Source organism: Octopus sinensis, linkage group LG3 (assembly GCF_006345805.1).
Source record: "Octopus sinensis linkage group LG3, ASM634580v1, whole genome shotgun sequence".
Classification (NCBI taxonomy): domain Eukaryota; kingdom Metazoa; phylum Mollusca; class Cephalopoda; order Octopoda; family Octopodidae; genus Octopus; species Octopus sinensis.
The window spans coordinates 90,166,269-90,192,387 of record NC_042999.1 but is presented as its reverse complement, the minus strand read 5'-3'; the positions used below and the strand labels follow the sequence as shown (position 1 = coordinate 90,192,387).

At 35.8% G+C, this 26,119-nt stretch overlaps 1 protein-coding gene across 2 annotated transcripts in view; it reads right to left on the bottom strand.

Moving 5' to 3' along the window:
• LOC115209824 (UHRF1-binding protein 1-like) overlaps positions 1 to 26,119 on the bottom strand; it is a 90,576-nt gene that overhangs the window by 23,405 nt on the left and 41,052 nt on the right. For both annotated transcript variants that reach the window (XM_029778382.2, XM_029778383.2), the window contains exons 2-9: positions 22,192 to 22,354; positions 11,249 to 11,287; positions 10,348 to 10,433; positions 7,598 to 7,703; positions 6,453 to 6,696; positions 4,794 to 4,957; positions 3,211 to 3,391; positions 1,306 to 1,401 (exon numbers count right to left, since the gene is read on the bottom strand). In XM_029778382.2, coding sequence (XP_029634242.1) covers positions 1,306 to 1,401; positions 3,211 to 3,391; positions 4,794 to 4,957; positions 6,453 to 6,696; positions 7,598 to 7,703; positions 10,348 to 10,433; positions 11,249 to 11,287; positions 22,192 to 22,354 — 1,079 coding nt within the window. The remainder of the gene's footprint in view (positions 1 to 1,305; positions 1,402 to 3,210; positions 3,392 to 4,793; positions 4,958 to 6,452; positions 6,697 to 7,597; positions 7,704 to 10,347; positions 10,434 to 11,248; positions 11,288 to 22,191; positions 22,355 to 26,119) is intronic.

Below are 26,119 nucleotides of genomic sequence, written 5' to 3'. Positions count from 1 at the left end.
AAAAGGAAAGGGGGTATATTGCAAATGCCTAATGAAATAAAATTAGTCTGTTAGAAAAATATAAGGACTGTGTCTGAGACGCATTAGTGAATAAGTTGATAAAACATATCTAGAGATAAAATATCTTTCTTAGTCATTAATAATTTTCTGATAAAATCATCTACTAAGTATTGTTGAAGCCAATCCCAAATGTCATTAAGTTTGATTAATGAGGTCAGAAGAGACAGTGTCATCATGAAACTTCATAACGTGTTACATCAGAGTCGATATATCAAAGTAACAAATTAACATTAATTAGTGACACAATATTTAGTCTGGCATGTTATACTATGTGGTTACAGTAACAACTGACTCCAGCCCACAAGGAATCTAGCTATTCCGTCAAATGCAGCCCCACCCACTCATACAGCTTGTTCATTCTAAAAACTGCCCCACATATAGTTAAGTTATTCTGACAAATGAGAGGCATAGCTATTTTATCAGCTTTCACATTATGCAGTCAAGTTGTTGCAGTTTAACCCTGATCAAGCATTGTATTTAATATACAATGAATTATTGGTGAAGGACAGAATGGTCATGGCTGTAATGGCTTTGATCATAGGTATGCTTGATCAGGGTTAACCCAGGGTTAAACTGCAACAACTTGACTGCATAATGTGAAAGCTGATAAAATAGCGTCTATTTTTTAAATGAATATGATGCAATAAGAGAAAGATTTGAATGCTACTCCTAGCAAGTCAAATGACTATATAGAAGTTCTCACTTTGGCTCATGTAGTCTGATCTTTTACACAGCTGTCTCAGTCAAGACCTGACAGCTGTCTCACACATAGTCTAGTTATATAGATAGCTGATCCATATAAAATCTAACTATTCTGACAGCTGTTCCATACGTATAATCTGACCAAACACAAGAGCCAACTATTATGACACTTTCCCACATAGAGTCCAGCTATCCCCACTAAGATAGTGTAATTCTGATAGTTAATCCATACTTATAAGACAATTCTTGAAACTGTCAATATGAAATTCAGTCATACTAACTATTATCTCACAAGAATAATATCTCATATCAATGGAACTTATCCATTCTCTTCTGATAAGGAGAGAAAATTATTCCAAATATTTCAGTCACCAATTTGTGATTAATCAAAATTAAAGAAATACACAAAAGGTTATGCAAACCAATAATGTTAGATGACCAAACTTTTTGTGTACATCTTGAAATATTACAAAGCAAAGCAAATCACACAAAGCAGCCAAGTAGTCCACTCAAAAGATGAATATAATAAATAAGTTAAATTACCTGCAGGATTGAAGGGATAATAATCAATTGACAGCTTGTTGAGAGTCACCTGCATGGCACCACCCTCAATTTTAGAACAAAATGTTGTGGCTGAATCTGGAAAATACAATAATGAATGGCTGCAACATTAACTGCTAAAAACATTAAATGAGGAATCCATACAAAACAATGAACTATAAACATTTGATGAGAAATTCATATACTTATAAGCATGCAACGGGAAATTATATAGTCATCATTATCACCATAAAAATCAGTATTTTGACATCCACTTTGCCATGATTCACATGGGTCACAGAGTTTGTTAAGGCAGATTTTCTAAGGTAGGATACCAACCTTCATCAATTTCCAATTAAGCTAATATTTCCCCATGACCACACATTTCCACAGAGTATTGGAAATGAAGGACACTTTTACATGACAGTGACATTCAATCACAAGATGTTATAGCAAGGCAACAGTAATACACACACACAAACACACATACACATATATATATATATATATATATATATATATATATATATATGTATGATGGACTTCTTTCAGTTTCCATCTACCAAATCCACTCACAAAGCTTTAGTCGGCCTAGGGTTGTAGTACAAGACACTTGCCCAAGGTGCCATGCAGTCCTGAGCTTCAAATTCAGCACTCTCAAGGAATTCTCAAAAAGGACATTATTATTTAAATTATTATTATTATCATTGAATAAGATGGTAAGCCAGCAGAACCGTTAGCATACCAGGCAAAATGCATAACGATATTTCATCTGCCATTACGTTTTGAGTTCAAATTTCACTAAGGTCAACTTCGCCTTTCATCCTTTCAGGGTCAATAAAATTAGTACTAGTTATGCACTGGAGTTGATGTGATCAACTTAATCCCTTCCACCAAATTTGGAGCCTTGTGCTTCCAGTAGAAATGATTATCATTATTATTATTATTATTATTATTATTATTATTATTATTATTAGCATTCGACTGTCACTGAAGATGGAGTCAGTGAATTTACTCCGCATCTTTCTCAAATGCAACTAAAGCTGGTAAGGTAGCAAAGTAAAAAATAGTTTCATCTACCAAAACATTAAGAAGAGACACTGAAAATAGGTGTTAAACAACTTTACTAATCAGTCTTGTTCAAAGACATACAACCAATATTTAGGAATATCCTACAAATAACATATTCCACAGAAATATTAACAAAATATCACTTTTTAGAAATGATTGATTCTTCAATCAATAGTAATTTAAACTCAAAGGAAAAGCACTGAAGCAATGCCATCGGCATATCTTTAATTCTAGAATACAGCTAGTGTCTAGCTACACTGTAAATTATTGTTAGTCAATCACTTCTCTAGGTTATATCATAGAGAAGATTTGAGCCAAAACAGCAATCTATTGAAATACTGATCAATTATTATGTCTATCTTACATTCTACATTAAATTATACCTCCCTGTGTTATCTTCTGCCGTAGCTGTTTAGACCCAAGTCAACCCTAACCGAGGAAGCCTATGATCAAAAGTATTCCAGGCTTTTATCTCTTTTATTCAAGCATTGAGTATCTAATACAACAAAATCCAATGTAGTTTTAGACAGCATCACAACTTATCAAAGATAATATGGTGTTATTTAAGGGAAATTTAACTGCTATTTCCAGAGGTCAAGTAACCTTGAATAGACTCCTCTATTTGTGCAGTATTGTTGTTTGTAATTAGATGAACTGAACCTGCCATTCATAATTTGCAATGTGAGTGATTAGATAGGAATTAATAAGCCTCCAGTTTGGTAGATAAGCGTTCTGCAGATTCAGCCAGGTTGAAGAATCTGAAGTAGATTCAGACAGAAATATCTGAGACACAGTAATTGAAAAATGAAAGAAATCAGAAAGAAGTTAATCAATTACCTTTGCGTGGTTGCATATCATCACAGAGATGCAAGTCAATACGACTAGTGATGAGGTGATACGAGGTAGATAGAACATCAAACTTGGTAAACACACGAGAAGCCTTCGATGGATGAACACCTTTGGCCTGCTTCATCATCTGAATTCTTTTCAGTTGGTCTGAAGCAATATGGCCTTGTTTCTGAAAATATTAAAGTGAAAATCTGTAGCCCCAGTTTACATGAGAATAACAGAACTCAATATTAGACTGTGCTTTCTCAAGTTTTTGATGACAATAATTACAATCAATATTAATTACTCAATGAAACAATCAATATTAATTACCCTATGAAACAATATCAATAGCTAAATGTCAATTGAGAATAATTATTCAAGTCATGAATGAGTCAATGTCATGCAAGATCAATGTTAAATGTTATTGTTGTTGTTGTCGTTGTTGTTGTAGCAGCAGTAGCAGTATGGAGGCATGCACTGTAACAGTGTGCTGCTGCATCTACCACTATTTGTTGGTAATTCCCTACTCCTGGTGGGTGACACCTTAGCACCACTTAGGCGACAACCCTCCAACCAATGGGTTGGTTTGGTGTTGGTAGTCGTTGCCAGTGAGGGTTTTACAAGGTCAGAGTGCAAACTCTACCTCTATGTCTTTTAATTGCCTTTTACAACATGCAGAGGAAATGTTGAGTCTTTTCTTTGACAGGCCAGTCCCCACAAAGCACAATGTTAAATATAATTCTATATAATTTTATGACTATAAAACAAAAATATAATCAAGTGAATAGACACCAATAAACTTGGTATTTATTTCATTGAACTCAGCATAAGCGCATGCATGGCATAGGCGCAGGCATGGCATAGGTGCAGGCATGGCTGTGTGGTAAGTAGCTTGCTTACCAACTACATGGTTCCAAGTTCAGTCCCACTGTGTGGCACCTTGGGCAAGTGTCTTCTACTATAGCTTCGGGCCAATCAAAGCCTTGTGGGTGGATTTGATAGACGGAAACTGAAAGAAGCCCGTTGTGTGTGTGTGTATGTGTGTGTTTGTTTGTGTGTCTGTGTTTGCCCCCCTACCATTGTTTGACAACTGATGCTGGTGTGTTTACGTCCCCATAACTTAGTGGTTCTGCAAAAGAGACCGATAGAATAAGTACTAGGCTTACAAAGAATAAGTTCAGGGATCGATTTGTTCCATTAAAGGCAGTGCTACAATAAGAATTTACTCAATGTTAGGTATTCAATCTAGTACTCTACTATTACTCTACTCTATTATCTTTCAAAAACAAACCTACAAAAAAATAAGAAATGGGATGTTAACTCTTTAGCATTTAGACCAGCCATATCCTGCCCAAATATTCTATGTTTTATGTTCAAACTGGCCAGATCCAGCATCACACATCCATTCTACTATGTCATAGCAAATATTAAACAATCATATCATTGAAATCTCATTACTATGAAATAATGCATTTGAAACAATGTTAATAAATATGCATTACATCTGACAGAGTAATCTGAATGCTAAAGGGTTAAATATGAGACAATAAGAGAAAGTTAATAGAGATAAAGAGAAAAAAATAACATACCTTTAACTTCTCTGCTGCTAGTTGCTTGCTTTGCCGAGCAGATTTCTCAATGACTTCCTGTAGTGATGTTGCATACAGCAAAGCTGCCTTCAATTGTGTTTCAGTTAGCACCCATAGCAGATCATCTAGCAACAGGATCACTCGGGATGAAACAATACTACAATCTGAAACAAGACACATAAACATACATATGGATGTGTTTATGTACAATGATGTCACAGTATCACAGTTTCAACCAGAGCATCAGATGCTGTTATACACTGCTGATCATAATGTGCTTCCAATTCTGTCTTGATATTTTCCATCTTGACCCAAATTGCTTAAATAAATCATTTACCCACCATTGTGAAGGCCTTCCAAGTGGCCTTTTCTGATCTCTTGTGCACAGGTCCACTTGTTGTCTGTGAACCTTGCAACATGGCTGGCTCAGTGGAACTTGTGCTTTCAGTATTCTCTGATCACATCGTTAACTCTAATCCATTCTCAAATTATCTCATTTCAAATGTGCTCTCATAATGATATGCCAAGCATGGATCTTTCTATGGCACTTTGCATCAGAGTGAATTGATATTCTGTCCTCTTCAAAGTAGCCATGTCTCACTTGTATACAAGCATGCAATGGTATTGTTACATAGCTTACCATTACAACACTGGTCATCTCCCCCACTCCCATATCCATCATTCCTTCCATCCACCTTTCAAACCCTACCCAATCTTTTACAGCCGTTGCCTACTTTATTGTTCCCCATTTCCCCTATCTCTTGTCCCCTACCATACACTTTTGCAAACTCTCATCACACACTCCCTTAGCTTTTCTGTCCCAACTCACTACTACTTATCTCATAGCTTGAAGTGCTATCAAGGCACATCACCATTATTTCTCTTTTTGTAGCTACTGTTAAATTGAATCTCACTCTCTCTCTTAAATACAAGCAGCCATATAGTTCCTCTACAACAACCTGTTCCCACTCTTCTCTTATACCTTAATCTTCATCTCCTAGCATAAAGACACCCCCACCCCACTTCTCCTTGGATTTCACAGATTTGCAAGGTACATGATGACATCACTAGTGCCAATAGCACTAAAAAAAGCACTCATTATACACTGTAAAATAGCTGACATTAAGAAGGGCATCCAGCCATAGAAACCATGCCAAAGCAGACACTGAAGCATAATGCAGTCCTTGGCCCCATTGAATTCAGTCAAACTGTCCAACCCATGCCAGCATGGAATGTGGACATTAAATAATAATAATAATAATAATAATAATGGTCGTCGTCGTCATCGTCGTCATCATCATCATCTATCATCTGTTTTCCATGATGGCATGGGTTGGTCAATTTGACAGGAGCTGTCCTGACTGCAATTGTCTGTTGTAGCATGGTTTCTATGGCCGGATGCCCTTCCTAACAACAATCCCTTTACAGTGTGCTGGGTGCTTTCTATGTGCCACTAGCAAAAGTGTGCTTACGCAGCACCAGCAAAGGTACTTTTCAAGTGGCACCGACCCCTATATTCTATGCATCTTTTCTGGGTATCAGTGAGGCAAAGTGCACGACTATTATTCCATACATAGATTCTCTATGATATCACAAAGAAAACAAAACAAAACAAAACTCTAAAGATATAAAATTATGAAAAATCTGGAATACTCTTACCATTCATATTTTTCTTCACAGCAATCCTTAATTTGGCCTGATTGGCAATTAGTCTAATTGGTGTTTGAGTTATCACTCCCTTCATCATCGTGTCAACTGCTTGAGCTTCGATGCGAGTTGCTTGCCAATCAACCTCTTTAAAGATTATCACCTCCCCTCGAGAAATATCTTTTAAGCGAGTAACACGGAGGTCAGATGTGACCTGCCAGGTTGGGGTCACGCTGTGAACTTTCACCCGAGACATCTACCAAAGAAAAAGGAAATAAACAGTAAAACAGATTGTCATTACATGTCTCAACTGTAAATTTGGATATATAAAATATTAAAGGCAACAACAACGATGATGACGCTAATGAGTTTTTTTTTTTTTTTTTGGTCTCAGTCGAAAATAATGGTATTTCTGCAACAACTCTTTGTTCTTTGTGAATTGTGGCAGTCTTTGTTCCAGGCCATTCATGGAATAGCCCTTGTTCTTCGTGTTTGTTTTTGCTTAACTTCAGATGATATTAGTCCAAATACACTAAGTTTCAAATGATTTTCAAAAGAAATCAAATCTAATATTCAAACTGGAGCTACACCTTTGTCTTAACAACCAGAAACTGTCTTTATTGCATCTTCTTTCGTTATTTTTTCAAGTTTGTTTGTTTTCGTTTTTGTTCTTTTGTTTTGTTTTTTTTTCTTGTTAAACAAGTTTGCAAATTTGGATATAAACCTTTATCAACAACAGATATGTTTATGATTGAACAGTGAGGAGCTTTTTTGGAGAGAAGTGAACAAAGAATTTATATATATATATATATAATATATATATATATTATATATATATATATATTATATATATATATATATATATATATATATACACACACATATTTATAGCTCAGTTAGAAGGAGGAAGGGTTTTGAATAAGATTGGAAGCTATGTCTGACAGGCCAAAAGGTGATGTCAAAAGCAGGACAGTGAGTGGTTATTCAGAGGTATGACATCACATCATGGATGTTCATGTAAGGGTGGTGATGACAACAAAAATGATGAGGATGCCACACTCGCCCACTCTCACCAGGACTGATGTCTTACAGACCAGCAAAGTACACAGAAATATTTTACATATTTAGTCACTAACAATAAAAACTGCTTTACTCACCTGCAAGGATGCCTGGAATGTTTTCGAGCGGAAGTTGACTTGGACTGAATTAATGTGAACATAGATTCCGTCGATAGCTCGTTCCACAAAACCATATTTCCCCGGCCTTCAAGTATAGAATCAGATGAAAGCAAAGGACAAATGACACATACACATCACATTTCAGTCAGTTCAACTTAATACTGATAAACATTTCATTTGTACAAAAAATAAGATCCTAGGTCTGTGTTACACCCTTTGTATTACACATATAATGCCCCCACCCTTGTGTGTTTATATATTTAGCTGATGTGACTAAGTCTCTGTGTTATGTGCTACACACTAAGCTATGTCCATATGTTATACACAACAAACTATATGAAATTTTTGACAAGAATTTAGTCTCATCTATCTGTTTTGAGTTCAAATTCTGTCTGGAGATAACTTAACCTTTCATCCTTCCTTGTGTCAGTAAAATAAATACCAGCCTCCTCTCTCTGCATTTTTTAACACTACTAATTGTATTTCACCATCATCATCCATTCCTTTGACCTAATGTGGAGCAAAGGGCACCAACAAGAGATCTCCATCTGTCTCGATCTTTGGCAATGCATTGCAGTTGTGCCCAGATGTAACTGCTGTCAGTGCTTCATTTCTGTGAATCTTCTCCACTTTGTTTTTGGACTACCATGCTTCTGTCTCTCTTGGGATATGTCTATTGGCATTTATTTATCTTACTTTTAAAAGCAAGCTAACAATAAAAGCTTTGGAAAGAATTAAGAATGTTATTGCCACTGTATCATGGTTGTATGGAGTAAGGAGTTCGCTTCTCAACTATGTGGTTTCAGGTTTAGTCTTGCTGGGTAGCCTAGTCCTCTAGCCTCAGGTCAGTCAACACATTGTGATGCCTATTATATGTATGTATGGACAGACAGACGGAGGGACAGATGGATGGATCAATGGATGGATTGATCAATCAATGAATTGATCAGTCAGTCGACTAATAGATATGTATATGTGTGTAGGTGGGTGTGCATGTGCATATATGTTTATAGAAATATTTGCTTTCCACAAGTCTTCACAAAGATACTGTTTGAGCAAAATGGTGATATTGTTTATGTCTCCCATAAATTAACATGACAAAGCTTGATGGTTTCATAATTTCTATCAAGTGAAAACCAATGCAAAAAATATCTTACTTGAAAACAAGGATTGGTGATAGGAAGAGTTATCTGGCCATAGGATACTACCTAAATAAATTTAATCCAACTCATGCTAATTTGGGGAAGAAAATGAACAGAAAATTATCGTGGTGGGGTATGGTTGTAGAAGTGATGGTGGTGATGGTAGTGGTGTGGTGACGGTAGCAATGATGATTATTGCTAAGAATGTGGTAGAGGAGAATCCAAAGACTCAGTCTTCAGTGACACGGTAACACTATTACAAACTTGACTAGTACCACTCCCAAATGAATGAATGTGATAGCAACAACAACATATAGAACAAGAATAATGAAGTCAATAGAAGGATAGAGGTCAAGTCTCGGGATGATGGGCTTCACAAGATAAAGTGACAAGAGCCTAAGTAAGTAGCGATGTCATCTAATTCATAGACAGAGAGAGAGAGAGAGAGAGGAGAGAGAGAGAGAGAGAGAGGAATGGACAGACAGAAGAGCAAAGAGACAGATGGTGATAACAACAATAGCAAATAACACTCTCAGGACACACAAAACTGGAGATTATTTCAGAACTAATAGATTGAGATAAGTACTTTTATTGATCAATACTTTTTATTAACAAGTACTTTTATCGGTAGTACACACTCACAAACTACTAGTGTTTATTTTATCAACCCCTGAGAGATGAATGGCAAAGTCAAAATTAACCCCAGCCGAAGTTGAACGCAGAGTGTTAAAGAAACTGATCTAAATATGAGTGCTCCATTGTCAGTGCTCACCCACCACCACCAATAAAAAGAGTATTGATTTCTTACATACACAGAATATCTCAGGTTTATAAGCAAGAGTAATTAGCTGTTTTGATGTTCATTTTTGAACCAACACAGATTAGTTGCTGGTAAATGGATAACTGGGAACTAGATGTAAAAAAAAAGAAGATATAAATGTTATCAGGAAGATTAGAAATTAAATATGATATGATGCATCAGGTCTATTTAGCTAAAAGGGAAGAGGAATGTAAGATGGAAGCTGGTTAATATTCTATGCCAAAATGAGGACTTAATAGATTTAGAATCACAATATCAATGGGAGAAGTGTTTTTGAAATAATGGATTCAGTTTTAAGTTGGTCCAATTATACCGTTTTTTTTTTTCTGAAGTTAGAATTCATTCTAGAAAGAGTGAAATTCACTATCAGAATGATATCAGGGAAAGGCATGCTACTACAGCATACATACAATGAAGTCAGAAAACAGTACAGCTCCCATGACTTTCGGAAACATTTTTTCACGCTAAGAGTTGCTGAAGTATGGAACAACTTGCCGGCATCAGTTGTTAGTTGTTGGAGCACTGCATCCTTCAAAACTTCCATGCTTCCTGAGATTCGCCAACACTGCACTTGATTTTCTCCCCTCCATGCACACACAAGCATGTATCTGACTCATACACTGTTCACTTTCCAGACATTTGTACATTACTGCATATGCTTTATATGCACTTTTGACAAGTTGTGGTGCACCAGAGCACTGTATACAATAATTTCATTATTATCATTATATAACATTCTATTTGGAAACACTAATTCAACTACTCACCTGACATTAGAAGTCGGCATTTGAGGATTGTTTGGAGATCTTGGTTCTTCACATGTTTCCACTTCCAAAACGACTTCATCCAGGTACTAGAATTTACAAGAAAATACATAAATACATCAACATTCGTAAAAGGTGATCATACATAGCTGTATTTTTGTTACAGAGTACAGAAAGTTTTCCAAAAGATCATGCTTATTCAGAAGCAACTTTATCCTAATCCATCCATACATATTTGATTTGCTACATCAAGTGAATTCTGTTTCTGCTGTTTTATATCATATTTTCTATACTATAAATCCGCCACAACTTTGTGGATTACCTCACTAAAATTGAATATATCTTTCTTTCAGAAATTAAAAACATATGTCATATACGGAAAATCTCATAATTTACAGCAGAGTAGAAAGATAAGCATAAATTGAGGGATCAAGCAATAAAACTTTGCAAAACCTACACAAATCTACACAAAATCATATATACAGATGTATATATATACAGATGTATATATATATATATATATATATTTCTCTCCCTCCTGGCTCCTTTACTGATGAATTGCGTTGGCCTTTGGAAGATTGACTTGATTTAATTTAATCAGGCTGGTTTACCATTAAAAAAACCCTGAAACAATGCATTGTCTAAAGATGAATAGGGTAAATGTTTTTTAATTTTTCATCTGATTCCAGAATTACTACTATTTGCGGTTGGAGCCCTGGCTGCTTTTTCTAGTGGGTCGAACGGCCTATTATAGCCGTTCCTCAATTTGTTGTTGAATATATATATATATATATATATATATATATATACATACAAACCCACTGAAACACACACACACACACATACCAATATACTCTCTCTCTCTCTCTTTCACATACACACATACATACATGTAGTTACTTACCAGGCAGATGGGCTGTGTTTTCAGTTTAGTCCATTGAATCTATAAAAGAAACAGATAACATTTTAAGAAAACCATAACTAATTTATTACTTGTTTTTTTATTGCCCACACGGGGACAACATAGAGGGGACAATATAGCCTGATTTGGGGTCAGACACACAAAATGAGAGATAAAAATTTACAATGAAATCAAATGGAAAATCGGATGGTAACACAAATTACAAAACAAATTGACAAACAAGAAATGAGGCAGGAGAACAGGTTTTAGCTCCAACCCCATGAGCTCTGTTCCACTACTGACACCTTTTGGTAACTTATTTACATTATTTACATTTGACGGATATTTGTCCTCATCTTGTTTGTTGTTAACGTTTCGGTTGATATACCCTCCACCCTTCATCAGATGTCTTGGGGAAATTTTGAACCTGGGTTCTCATTTCTAAGGTATTTTGTGATGATGATGATGATATTATTATTATTATTATTATTATTATTATTATTATTATTATTATTAAGGTCACAGCCTGAAATCGAACTCGGAATCTTGGGGTTAGTAGCCCACACTCTTAATCACTATGCCATATGCCGATGGGCACATGGCGTAAATATAGAACTGTATTACCTGTTGGTAAGCTTTATGACATGTTCATGCAGTATCTTTCACACACAGCATTCGTGCTACATATGCCCATCTATCTTTGTAAATTCTCATTGAAAGGCATCTTCTCTCGAGCCCCACATTCCTTTTCAGGTGAAAGGTGAAAAATTTTACCAAACCGAGACCAGAGATGAAGCTGCCTGTCACCAATCCTTTCATTCTCAACTTCCATATCACCTCCTTTGCAATTGCTATTACCACGAGAAAACCATTCTAACCTTCTTTCATAAGGAAATCCGGTGGGTCAATTTTTAGAATTGACTCAGATGACAACTGTACTCTTCCTGCATCTGACAACAGGTGTTCTGCATAAGCCCATACTTCTGACACTTTTAGGCACTGAATGATAGCATGCAGGACGGTTTCCCTGTCCTGCTCGCACCTTGGACAGGCCGATGTGCCGGGATGGCTGTGTCTAGTGAGCTTATCCCGAACGGGTAAGGCTCCTCGGTAACACTGCCAGAGACTTTTGGAAGTTATCCAGTGTCATCGGCCCAAATGTCCTTTGGAACAGACTGTTTATTACAACTCAAATGAACAAATATTAACTACTAGCATAGAATCACAACTACATATTAAATTCCAGTTTATCCAAGAACAAGTCTGACAACATTAAACTAACATTTCTGAAGATAGATTTCATTTCCAAACCCAAACTTACATCATGGAATTTTTTTTATGAGGCCAACTAACACAGACCCAATTTACTACTTTGAAGATGAAATCACTTCATCTGTGTGGTATCAAGATAGCATCTTCCACTCCATATGCCAATGTCCTAAAAGTAAATCAGCTCTTTCTAAGGGATCACACATCAAAGTGTTAAACCTTAGAAAAGACAAAGAATGTGCTGTGATCTGACACTCAGCCAAAAACTATTAGGTTGTCAAGAAAGTTCTTGCAGAATTTTTAATTTTGGTTTTAAACGATGTATATTCAAATTAATTTTCATTAAATTACTTTGACTTTATATATCATTTTAAAGCCCGTTTATTTTTTTTTGCTCTATCTAATTGTTTTACTCTTTTTCTTTTTGAATAATTAGGCCATTTTTTCCAGAACATTGAATACAACATGGACAAAAAACAAATTCACACAATTTTCTTTTTCCAGTTCAAGCTAGGTCGAAAAGTTGCTAAAACAGCTCGCGATATCAACAATGCGTTTGGCTCAGGAACCACTAATGAATGTACAGCACAATGGTGGTTCAAGAAATTTCATAGCAGTGATGAGAGTTTTGAAGTTGATAAGCATAGTGGTCGGCCATCAGATGTTGACAACGATCAACTAAGAGCCTTAGTCAAAGCCAATCCACGCACAACTGTTCGAGAGCTTGCTTCTGAATTAGACGTAATGCATACGACAATTTCCAAACACTTGAAAAAGATTGGAAAAACAAAAATATTTGTGAAATGGGTGCCGCACAAACTGAACGACAACCAAAAAAATTGCCATTTTGAAGCGTCGTCTTCCCTTCTTTTACGCAACAAGAATGACCTGTGGATTCATTACGACAACCGACGACGCTCAGCTCAGTGGTTGGACGCCGACAAAGCTCCACGGCACTTCCCGAAGCCAAAGTTGCACTAAAAGAAGGTCATGGTGACTGTTTGGTAGTCTGCAGCCGGTCTCATCTATCACAGTATTTTGGATCCAGGCAAAACCATTATGGCAGAGAAGTACTGTCAGTAAATGGATGAAATGCATAAGAAACTCTGACAACAGCCAGCATTGGTCAATAGAAAAGGACCAATTCTTCTCCATGACAACGCTCGGCCACACGTCGTACAACTGAGCCTGCAGAAGTTGAACAAATTGGGCTACAAAACTCTGCCTCATCTGCTATACTCACCAGACCTCTCACCTACCGACTACCACTTTTTCAAACATCTTGACAACTTCCTGTGTGAGAAATGCTTCAAAAACCAAGATGATGCCAAACATGCCTTCAACGACTTCATCACCACCAGAACACAGGATTTTTATGCTACTGGCATAAATAAACTTGTTTCACATTGGCAAAAGTGTGTTGATTCTGATGGTGTTTATTTCAATTAATAAAGTTTTGTTTGAGCCAAGATATGTGCATCTGAATTTAAAGGTTAAAAACCGCAAGAACTTCCTTGACAACCTAATAAATATTATTGGTATGTGTGTGTGGTAATACATGTAATAATTACTCAATGAATAAAGTACATATGACATTTCATCTTTGTATGAGAGCTTCCTTATGGTCAATTAAAAGGCTTCCATACAATCTCTTGAACAACTAGCAGTAGTAGCCAAATCTCAATCAAATCAACCATACTACCTTTAAAAAAAAGTTCATTTTAGATAATGTATTCCTTAAATTACAGACAGGATGAAACAGTTGAATTCCCACTGCTCATAGATCGGCGCAAACAGGGATGACTTGGGGTTAAACAACAAGCTATAACATTCACTGATCACTAAAAGTGGTGGGAAAACTACATTACTGACTAATTGCTAATAACCATGTGAGTAGCAGTGCTACTCTCAAAACTGGCCATGACATACAGTACAGTGACTGGCAGAGGTACTGAGGGATATACAAGCACCATAGAGTGCAAGATATACACCATGATCAAGTGGTGTACATTCTACTTTATTTATGTTGCTAATGCAGCCATCAAAAGCAGGAGTGCCATACACACCATGTCATCATCATCATCATAATCATTTAATGTCTGTTTTCTATGTTGGCATGAGTTTGAACAGAGCTGATGAAACCATGTGCTTCACCAGGCTCCATTGTCTGTTTTAGCATGGCTTCTTACAGTGGGATGTCCTTCCTAATGCCAACCACTTCACAGAGCATACTGGGTGCATTTTACATGGCATCAGCACCAGTGCTTTTAACATAGCACCAGCACAGGTGATTTTTTTATGTAGAACCAACACCAGTGCTTTTTATGTGGCACCACCACCATTATCAATTCTGACGTGGCAGACAGGTCTATGAGGAAAATCACTCCAGGACATTTTAGCAAAAAATGCTGTGACAGCAGAACTAATTATGGCTGAAACTGAATAAATTGAAAAGAAATGAAGACAGAAAAGAAAGAAAGAGATGGGAGAGGAGGAAGGAGAAAGGAAGTGTTGGGAGAGAAACTAAAAGGAAAAACTACAAAACAAAAATTCTAGTTATGTTATGGTGGTGGTAGTGCAACAGCACCAAAGGCAGTGGTGAAGGTGGTGGTAGCTGTGATGGCAATGGTCATGGCAGCAGTGGTACTGGAGTCAGTGGTTGGTAGGAATGGTAAGAGTGGTGGAGGAGGAGAAGGGAAAGTAGGGGGAGGAAGGGAGCATGGTGGTGTTGGCAGCAGTGGCTGTGTTACTTCAGCAATAATAGAGACACCAGCAGCAGATGTGGTGGTGGTGGTGGTGGTGGTGGTGATGAGGAATGATAAAATACTACTAAACTACCAAAATACAAATGCCATTCACAAAAGTGCAGCAACGTGACATTAACTGTAGTAATACAGAATGGAGGTTAGCATTATCCTGTTGGTCTACAGTGGACACACATTACTTTGTAGAGGACTATCATTAACAACACAACATTGGCTTTGAAAAGGTCAAGATATCATTGTATGACAACAGATGATATTTGAAAACCTTCACACACAGTTACACATACATTCTGTTTCTGTAATTACAGGCCAAATCGAAAACATTTATGCATACACACATACATGCACACACAATGTCTATGTATGTATGTATCTACATACATACCAAACCCCACCCAAATATATATATATATATATATATATATATATAATGGCCCATCGAAGCATGGAAAAGCAGACATTAAAATAATTTTCATATATATATATATATATATAGGATACACACACACACACACACATACACACACACACACACACATACACACACACACACACACACATATATCATCATCATCATCATCGTCGTTTAATGGAGAACGGACGTTAAACGACGATGATGATGATGATGATATATGTGTGTGTGTGTGGTGTGTGTGTGTGTGTGTATGTGTGTGTGTGTGTGTGTATCCTAGCTATTGAACTCGTGTTTTCCATGTTGAAGTTAAGCCTACCTCTGAACTTGTATTGAAATCTTTTACGTTCCTCATGTTAACTATTACCCATTAAGATGTTATATCTAGTTTGGCAGGGATTTTATCTGGTTAACGGTTTCGACATACTCCTACATACTGGACCGTCTGAAATTGCAGTCAAACTTTTGGTTGTACCTCGACCCGTTGAAAGTGATGTTTATTTCTCTCCCCTTAATGCCACCCTCTATACAAAATTGATCAGCAAGTCCAATTTCAGCAAAATCCAAAGAAAGGTGTTAAGGTTATGTCATAAAATAGAATCTATGTGACCATTAACATGAAAATATAAAAGTTACGGCCAAAAATAAAATCCCTCTGGGTGTTTGCATGCAAAAAACCTATTGATTTTATAAAACCACTGCTCAGGCGCAATTATCAATTTTTTGTCAATGCAATATACTGACATCAACTCACTGCCCTGAGCCTTGCTCACTCATCAATTTTCATTAAAATCAGACAAAAAATGCAAAAGCTGCAGGAAAAATAACATTGTTATGGGAATTTCCAGATGCCCAACTGAGCTCACAAACTTGATGTCAACTGGGCATTAGCAAGTTTTCAAAAAATGTTGGCATTATTTGAACTTCATGGCATGTGATCTACCTATGTGCCAAAAATCATTAAAATCGGTTGGACGGTGTGGGAGGAGTTAGAGTAACCCGAAACACACACCATTATACATTTATGTGTGTGTATATATATATATATATATATAATAATAAATATTAGGGAATATATCCAAATTTACAGGGAAAAAAAAATCAGATTTAGGATTAAATCCAATTTTATTGACTATTTATTAAATTTTATGTATTGATTAAGTCTTTCCTTGTTTGTTTTGCAAAATAGTGGTTTTGTCTCAAATAATATTTTATATATATATATATATATATATATATACTTTAACCTGATGGTGCTTTGTTTTACTGGGAAGCAATACTACTGTATTGCACTATTTAATAATATTTTCTTTGAAAACTTTTACACTGTTTTCGGTCTGTTAACGGCTAGGCATCTCAGACAAGTATATACTGGTATTGATGTAGTGACATTTGAGATTTTGTCTAGGTGAATCTAGCCAATGAGGACTAATCAAATTTATGTTAAACATAATTTGCAAACTTCAAAACCTAGATTATCTGCATCTGGATTGTACATTTATTTAATGTTCTTCCTACAGGTAAGATGAAATTTTTTATGTTCACCACTCACTAACAAGTTTGCCAGTATATATATATAGTGAAGCTTTACTATAGCCTTGTATATTATCGACTGCTATTTCAAGTAAATATTGGTGCAATGTCGTACCACTATCTTATTTATATATATATATAAATATAGGCCAATTAATATCATATACATATTGACATGTTTTATGTACATTTACAGTTATGAGTTGTGTGGTTATATAATGTGTATGTGGATAGGATCTGTGTATATATAAATATGTCAGTAAGTATAGAAAAAAATGACAGTGAGTAAATTACAAATTAAAAAGAAACACACCAAATTATAGTGAACCAAATTCCTTTCAATTTCAGACTCAGCTGGTAATTTAAACCACACACAGAGTAGTTTTCAAAGAGTACATCTGATCAAATTGACAGCTTGAACAGTAAATATGGCAGTTTTGACAGTTTAAATAATACATCTGATTTGCAGAGCCATCAAGATGACAGTACACATTTAACTCTCAACAAGCCAGCAGGGAGCTTCTACATATCAAGTCATTAAGAATGAAATGTCTGATTTTAAACTGAAAGTTTATTTTACTTTATCTCAACAAAAAGCAATGCAGTTAATCAAAGTATGCACCTAAATTATCGACACGATTTTGCTATTTCATCAGTAGCTGATTTATGCTGGCAATGAAGAATTCTGGAGAGCAAGGTGATGAAATCCCTCAAACCACTCACTTTTTCCTCTGAAAATATTAACATTTTTTTTTTTTACCAAAAAGGCTCATTCCATGGTTTTGAAGTGCAAAAAATTGGCCAAAATCAGTCAAGAGTGGGATGATAAGTTGTACAAAAAAAATTTTGAAAACCATTTTTTCATAAAAAGATGTTCCCCACCCACATCATTTCGAAGGCTGTGGTTTAAAAAAATGGAGAAAATCCCTGTCAAAACAGAGTAATTCCAATATATTTGGTTGTCCTGATCCCAAACTCCATTTTTTGGAAGATTCTCCCATAAGACTTTCCCCATAAATTTCTTTATAATTGTAACCAATGCCATTTGAAAGATATTTGTACAAAATCTCATTAAAAGATATCCATTTTCCTAAAAGTTATGAGGGAAAAAAGTCAGACCATGTGAATTTTCTGAAACTCCTCTCCCTACCCCTTCAAAAAATTCTTTCCCATAAATCCCTAAATAATCTAAATCCACAGTACCTAAGTGGTATTTGTTGAAAATTTTATTAAAAAGAATCCATTTTTCTGGAAGCTATGAGGAACAAAGTCAGTGAGGGTACACATCTGTAGTCATGCCAGTTTTGTTTGTGCGCTTGTCTGGAATTGAAAACAGCCAAACTAGTGCATGATAGGAAAATACTCTGAAAGTAAGGTACCCCTGAAATGTTAATACAAACAGAATAAAACAAGTTTCACGTAAATCAGACCACAGATTCCCAAGACGCAGGGTTTTTGGGGGGAGTACCTTCCCAAATAGCCAAAACAGTGCATAATGAGAAAATACTCCAAAAGTAACATAATCCTGAAATGGAAAAATTGCTTCTATTAATTTTATGTTTACATTATATGACAATTCCTTTTGCATTTTTGTAGAAGTGTGCACATTTGCCATAAATAAATGTTGTTACTGGAGTTCAAGTTTATCCCAGAAGTTCTATTTCTATTAGATGCTGTAAATCATGGGTCACCAAACAATAGCCCACAGGCTGGATCCAGCCCGCGATGTCAATTTGTCCAGCCTGCCGTCATATGCTGAAATAAATAAACATGCTTTTATACTGCTTCTTACACTTCTTAGATTACGCATGTCATATGTATACTGAGTCAGTCTCGTCATGCGCTATATATTTTACGTGCCATAATATACAGGGAATATACAGTTACAGATACATGAGAAAGTTAAGAAATTTTTGTGGTATTCTCTTGCAATGGATGAGTCTAGTGATCTCTCTAGTACGGCACAACCTCTTGTGTTCATTCGTGGTGTTAATTGCAACTTTGAGATTATAGAAGAAATGGCATCCGTTTGCAATATACATGGAACAACAACTGGAGAAGATATTATCATAGAGGTGCAGAAAACTTTGCAAAACTATAACCTTCAGTGGAATCAGCTTCAGTGTGTTACAGTCGATGGAGGAAAAAAACATGGCAGGAGTGAGGAAGGGTTTGGTAGGGTGGATTCAGACCAAGTTGGAGGAGCTTCAACTTCTGAGAGCTCTGTTTATACACTTCATTATACATCAGCAAGCACTCTGTGGAAAACACTTAGATATTTCTTGAATACTAAAACCGGTTACAACTGTGGTGAACTATATTCAGAAAAACATTGGTTTAATCACCAACAATCCCAGGCTTTATTTGAAAAAATGTATTCTAATTTCTGTGACTTGCCTGACTACACAGAAGTAACATGTCTCAGTTGCAGTAAAGTCCTGTTTCGTTTTTATAAGCTCCAAAGAGAAATAGATTTTTTTCTCGCCGAAAAGAATAGAGCTGATTCACAGTTGTCAGATCCTTCTCGGTTATCAAAGTTGTCATTTTTAGTTGCCATCACTTCTCATATGAATTAATTGAATTTAAAACTGCAAGGAAAGAATAACCTTGTCTGTGATCTCTACAGAATTATTACAGCATTTTTGAGAAAGCTGTCATTGTTTGAAGCACAACTTGAAGGAGGAAACTTCTCTCATTTTCAGTGTTTTCAAGAGTTTTGCACAGAAAATGTGGAACATGTTAACCTTGAGTTTCAGAAAAAAATTATTCAGGACTTTAAGCATTTTTCTCAAAGATTTTCAGATCTTGACAGAATTGAGAATGAAATTCTTTTGTTTGAGAATCCCTTTGGCTGTTATCTTGATAACATGCCAACTGAACTACAACTAGAACTTATTGACTTGCAAGCTAATACCTTGTTGAAAGAGAAGCACAGAGAAGGAAAACTCATTGAATTTTATTCACTGCTTGCCAGCTGATGAGTTTTCAAAATTGAAAAAGTTTGCCTCAGGTATGGCATCAGTTTTTGAAACAATTTATGTTTGTGAGTAAACTTTTTCAAAAATGAAGTGTGTGAAGCCAATACATCGAACAAAGTAAAATAGGTTTATTGTTTTTATTATTTTGTGTATTTTATGTATTGATAAATAAATAGGATGACTGTCTTCATTTTTTGTGTACATTCAGTGTATTCTATATTGCAGTGAATTAAACAAACTATTTATCTGGCCCGCGCTTGGTATTCTTTTAGCTATATCTGGCCCACTATGAAAAAAGTTTGGTGACCCCTGCTGTAAAATAATCAATGTGGAAATCAGCTTCAATGTTTTATAATCTGAACTATCAGTGACCCAACAAGTCATGGGTAGTCTAGTATTGTCTTATATTATTTTTCATTAAAATCTTAGCAACTTTGATTCATTATTTGATGGGTTGTTTGCAGAATCATCACAGGAAGTGAGCAAAAGGATTGGTTGCAATTTGGGAGGTTGATTTAGAGCTGTGCAATGCATGGAGGCATGAGTCATAGTTTAGATGATGGTTTTGCAGGAATTGCAATACTGAATAAGAGCTGTCTAGTTTGCAGGTGCGGATAATTTTCTCTAAGTATTTCAGACTATGATGTAGAGAGCAGAAGACAGCAAAAGATTTGGTTTCTACATTAACAGCATCAGTGTAGTATAAGTGTGAAAGCTGAGAAGAGAATCTGAAGTCAGAGACACCAATAACTTTAGAGAAGACTGAATGAGATAGATGTGTTTGATACAGAAAGAAATATGATCGATAAATTGTTGGTAGTTGGAAAAGTTCAGAGAGTGGTAAGGAAGCAGATGTATTGAGAGAAGTGAATGAGGGAGACTTTGAACCAGAAAACTAGAAGGCTTTGTTATTGATACCTAGGTAGAGAGATGAGTTACAATGAGGGTGGAATCTACACAGAGGCACATACCACCTTCAAAGTGGAATTTAATTGTAGATTGTAGCCTGGATAGCAGAGATGAATTGTGGAGAGAGATTCTGAGATTTGTGTCTCGCAGAGAATTCAGATGAAAGATTTGAATGCTGGTAATAGGAGAAGTATGGCATCTAGGTTGGAATGGGGCTTCTAAATGTTAGAAAAATGAAGGCAGAATTGTCAGTGGGTTTAATTTTTGACAACTAAGGAAGTATATGGGATGTTAATGCACCAGCAGATCAAAGTAATGCTTGGCCTGAATACAAGTAACAGATACTGAAAAAACTAAAGACACTAATAGGTCAGCTACTGGTTGAACCAGATAGCATGATATACCTACCATAAATGAAAAATATAAGTGGGACAACAGGACTACATTCAAGAAAGGGTGGCATAGAATATAAGATATGGTAATGGATAGACAACATGACAGAAAGATGTGTAATGTGAGGAAACAAAGAATGAAAAACACATCAGAATTGGGAAGGCTGTGGACAGGGTAAGAATGAATAATACAAGAGTGGTGTATAAAGTTAAGGAAAGGCAATGAATGAATGACACAACAGTGTGAAGAGTAAGGTGGTGGTGGTGGTGGTGGTAGCGAGTCAATGAGTGAACAACAGAGTGGCGTGTAAGGTGGGGATCAATGAATGAATGGCAACTTGCACACTATCTTTTACTATAGCCCTGGGCTGACCAGTGCCATGTGAGTAAATTTGGAAGATGGAAAAGGAGTGGAAGCCTATCACATGTGAGTGTATGCTTTAGTGTGCATATGTGTGTGTGTGTGTGTTCATATATGCATCTTTGTGTTTATCACTAACCCCTTGACAACCTGCATTGGTTTGCTTATGTCTCCCATAACTTAGTAGTTTTGCAAAAAGTGACCAATAAAATAAGTACAGGAGTCCATTTGACCAATGAAACTCTCCAGAGTAGTGTCCCAATAAAGCTGTAGTCTAATGACTGAATCAGGTCAAATATTTTTTTAAAATCTATGAAAATGACTCACCTTTATGGCCACCCTGTTACAAATAGCTTTGGACAATTTGAGCCAGGTAGGAAGTTCAAGGATATCCATCAACACAGTCTCATCTAGCTCTAAATTAGCAAGTTCTCCTTCACCTCGCAGAGCACTCAAACTGATTTTGTCAGGTGATAGATTCTTGGTGAACCTGGTATGAAAAAGAAGATAAACAATATTTTGACTAAAAAACATCTTTCACAAAGGTTCACATAACAACAATTAGATAAGAAGAGAAATATTTGTTTAATTTTCTTACATCACATATTCTTATAGTAGCATAGCTGGATTATTATTTTAATATTTTATGGGAAAAGAAGTGAGCTGGCAGGATCAGGAGCCTGCCAGGCAAAATGCTTAGCAACATTTTGTCCATTTTTGTTCAAATTCCGCCAAGGTTCATTTTGTCTTTCATCCTTTTGGCGGGAAGGTCGATAAAATAAGTACCACTTGAACACAGGGGTCAATATAATTGACCTGCCCCCATCCCTGAAATTGCTGGCCTCGTGCCAAAATTTGGAATCAATATTTTGTGTATAAGTGCAATTGTTTTTTATATATGAATATCCTTTCTACTGCTAGGCCCTCAATCTTGAAATAAACAAGGTACATGCATTTGTAGCTTAGCCCCAAAGCAGTCTTGTTATAGAAGATAAACTTATAATCAAAGACATTCCAATCATGACCATCCTTATGTTTTGATCTTTTTTAGACATTGTATATCAAAGACTACATTGATGAGATTTTCCTTTTTAAAAAAGTAATGTACTTTGAGGAAAATTTAGTTGTCATTTCTAGCAAGACAAGCAACTATATAGTCTCCCTCATTAGCATGTATAACTGACAAACTGGCATTATCTACAGTTGTAATAGTATGTGTTTGCAAAATGCAATAGCTGTAGTGAGATTTGAACTTAATCCTAATTGGGCAGTAATCTAGTACCTTACCCTTATAACAATGTATCAATTTTTTTCATTTTTCAGAGGGGGAGGTTATTTTCATTTTTTTTTTGTTTTCCTCCATAAAGCTTCTTCATTATCAAAAGAGTTAACATGACCTAAAGAATAGCAACCACTCACCCAACACCACCTTGGAAGTGGAGGACTAGCTATGGAAGTCTTTATATGACCACATAATCTGGTAAAAATAACAGTACACTCTACAAATGACAATACACTCTACAAATCACAAGATGGGATGGTCATAACTGAAAGGCCTTTGATCCTAAAGACCATCTGCACAATGAAACAAGGAAAAAGCTTATAAGCTAACAAAGGAACTTCTACATGGTTACCAGACCTACTAGAAACAACAGGCTCAGATCACATACTGCTATCTTAAAAATGGAAGACTACATTGGAAAATGTAGTTGTAGTCCCAAACATAGTGCTGGGACACACATAAAAAAAAATGAAATAGTCATGGCTGGAAGTCTTTGATCAATGATTAAACACTGGCAGCAAAATTACTGAAAAAAAAAACATGTAAGGGTCACAATTTATAACTGCAACAAGCCCAAACCCTGAAAGTCCTGGACACTATATGAACAATCATCCTCAAACAAATAGACACAATGACAACACCCAGAGCATTACTAAATATTAACCTAAGAAGCACTCAGTACAGACTGTCATTAGCCCCAAACATAGTGCTAGGACACGCATCACTAATAATTCTATAGGCACAATGCCTGAAGTTTTGTGGGAGAGGGCTAGTCAATTACATCAACCCCAGTGTTCAACTGGTACTTATTTTAATGGTCCTGAAAGAATGGAAAGCAAAGTTGACTACAGTGAAATTTGAACTCAGAACATACAGCCAAAAGAAATGCAATTAGGCATTTTGTCTGATGTGCCGATGTGCCAATAATTCTGCCAGCTTACCACCTTAACATGCAGCACTAATAATAAATTCAGAAGAACAACAGCTGTCACAGAGTAAGTTCACCTTGCCCAGATAGTCAGAGATAAACTGGATAATGAAGAATACTACATGACTTAATTGGCACACTGCATCATCTACAATAAACCAACAAATGTCTAAATATGTAGTGTGGTTCTCAACCAGCCAGAGGTATGTTATATCTGGAGCTATAGATCTATGGATCATTCCTTGATCATTTGATTGACAGCTACATGTTATAGATGTGGTTGATCAAGACTGACCTGTGGTTACACAACAATTCAATACTTATATTTGTTTGATCAATGTTGCTCACTGAATGTTGAGACTTAGGAGAACAATTAGAACTGATTGTTGAAATTTTCTGTTTTAAGAGGGTTCTGCTGAAAGAGCAAATAAGTGTATGTGAACTAGATTATTCTCTTTTATCTTCTGTGAAACCCAAATTTTCACAAGTATTGTTCTAACAAACTTGTCACACAGTCATGTGTAGCAACATTAATAGGAATAAGTATTAATTTTATAATCTGATGTTCCTCATTATAACGGTAAGTTCTTCTTTAATTAGCCAAGCACAATTACAAAGCGAGGGAAAAAATACACGGTTTAAGGAAGTTAGCAATGCTTTGGTGTCAACAAAATAACAGCTATTATAGCAATTACATTCTCTTTTATAAATATATATATTTCAAATATTATGGTAAATGTCAATATAGTGCCACTGTCTGTTACCAACCAGAAATTAAGCTGCTCTGTTACCAATGGCAATTTATCCAGAATAGAATAGTTCACAGCTGCAAATTGATGATACTAGGGGACTAACACAACCCACGACAGCAGATACTATTGTCAGTAAATAACTGACAAGTGTTAACTTAAGATTTGGAACCTTTATCATTTATGGGTATAGTAAAGGCAAAAAAAAAAAACTACCTCAGCATACCTTTTCTTTAAATTATATGAAGATGTCTTAACATGGTTACTGGATTACCTAACATTAAAAAGCCTGCTATGTCTATAACATTAATCTAATCTTTAAATCTACTTACAATTAGACTTCAATTTTCTGAGCAAAGCAGAGAGCAAATATTTTGTTCAAATTATTTAGGGATATAGGCACAATCATGACAGTGTGGTAAGAAGTTCACTTCCCAACCACAGATTCAAGTTCAGTCTCATTGCATAGCACCTTGGGCAAGTGTCTTCTACTATAGCCCTGGTCCAATCAAAACTTTGTGAGCAGATTTTGGAAGGCAGAAACTGAAAGAAGCCCATCATATATATGTATATGTGTATATGTGTGTGTGTGTGTGTGTGTGTGTGTGTGTGTGTGTGTGTGTGTGTGTTTGTGTGTGTGTTTGTGTGTATGTTCGTGTGTGTGTGTGTGTGTGTGAGTCTATTTTCTTTGATTTGATGTCATGTGATGTCATGAACATTGCTGTCATGCAAGCAGTGTCCTTCAATTCCAATCTTCTACAAAAACTATGTCTGGCCACAGGGAATATTACCTTACTTGGAAACAGGTGAGGGTCAGCAACAGGAAGGGCATCCAGCTATAGAAAATCCACCTCAACAAATTCTCTCTGACCCATGCAAGCATGGAAAAGTGGACATAAAAATAATGATGATGATATTGATAATGATAATGATGATGTTTGGTTAACTAATCTAATCATAAACAAAAGAAGCCATACTGAAAATAATTAATTACTCAAAGCCTTTTTAAAGAAGGTACTGGACTATTTGTTTGTAAGATTAGTAGAGCTTTTACAGAGTTTTTATGTCATTCAATCAATAATCAATAAAACATTGTACAATCATGAAACCTTTGATGTTTTTTCACCACAATAAAAAACCCTCATAAAATTTCACTTTTCTGTTTTCAGTTGTCAATAATGTTCACTTTCTCTTCACAGGTATGGTATCACCAACAAACACAAATACTTGTAACATACATAAGATAAATCATTTTAACATTGTTTAACCCTTTAGCTTCAGATTACTGTGTCAAAT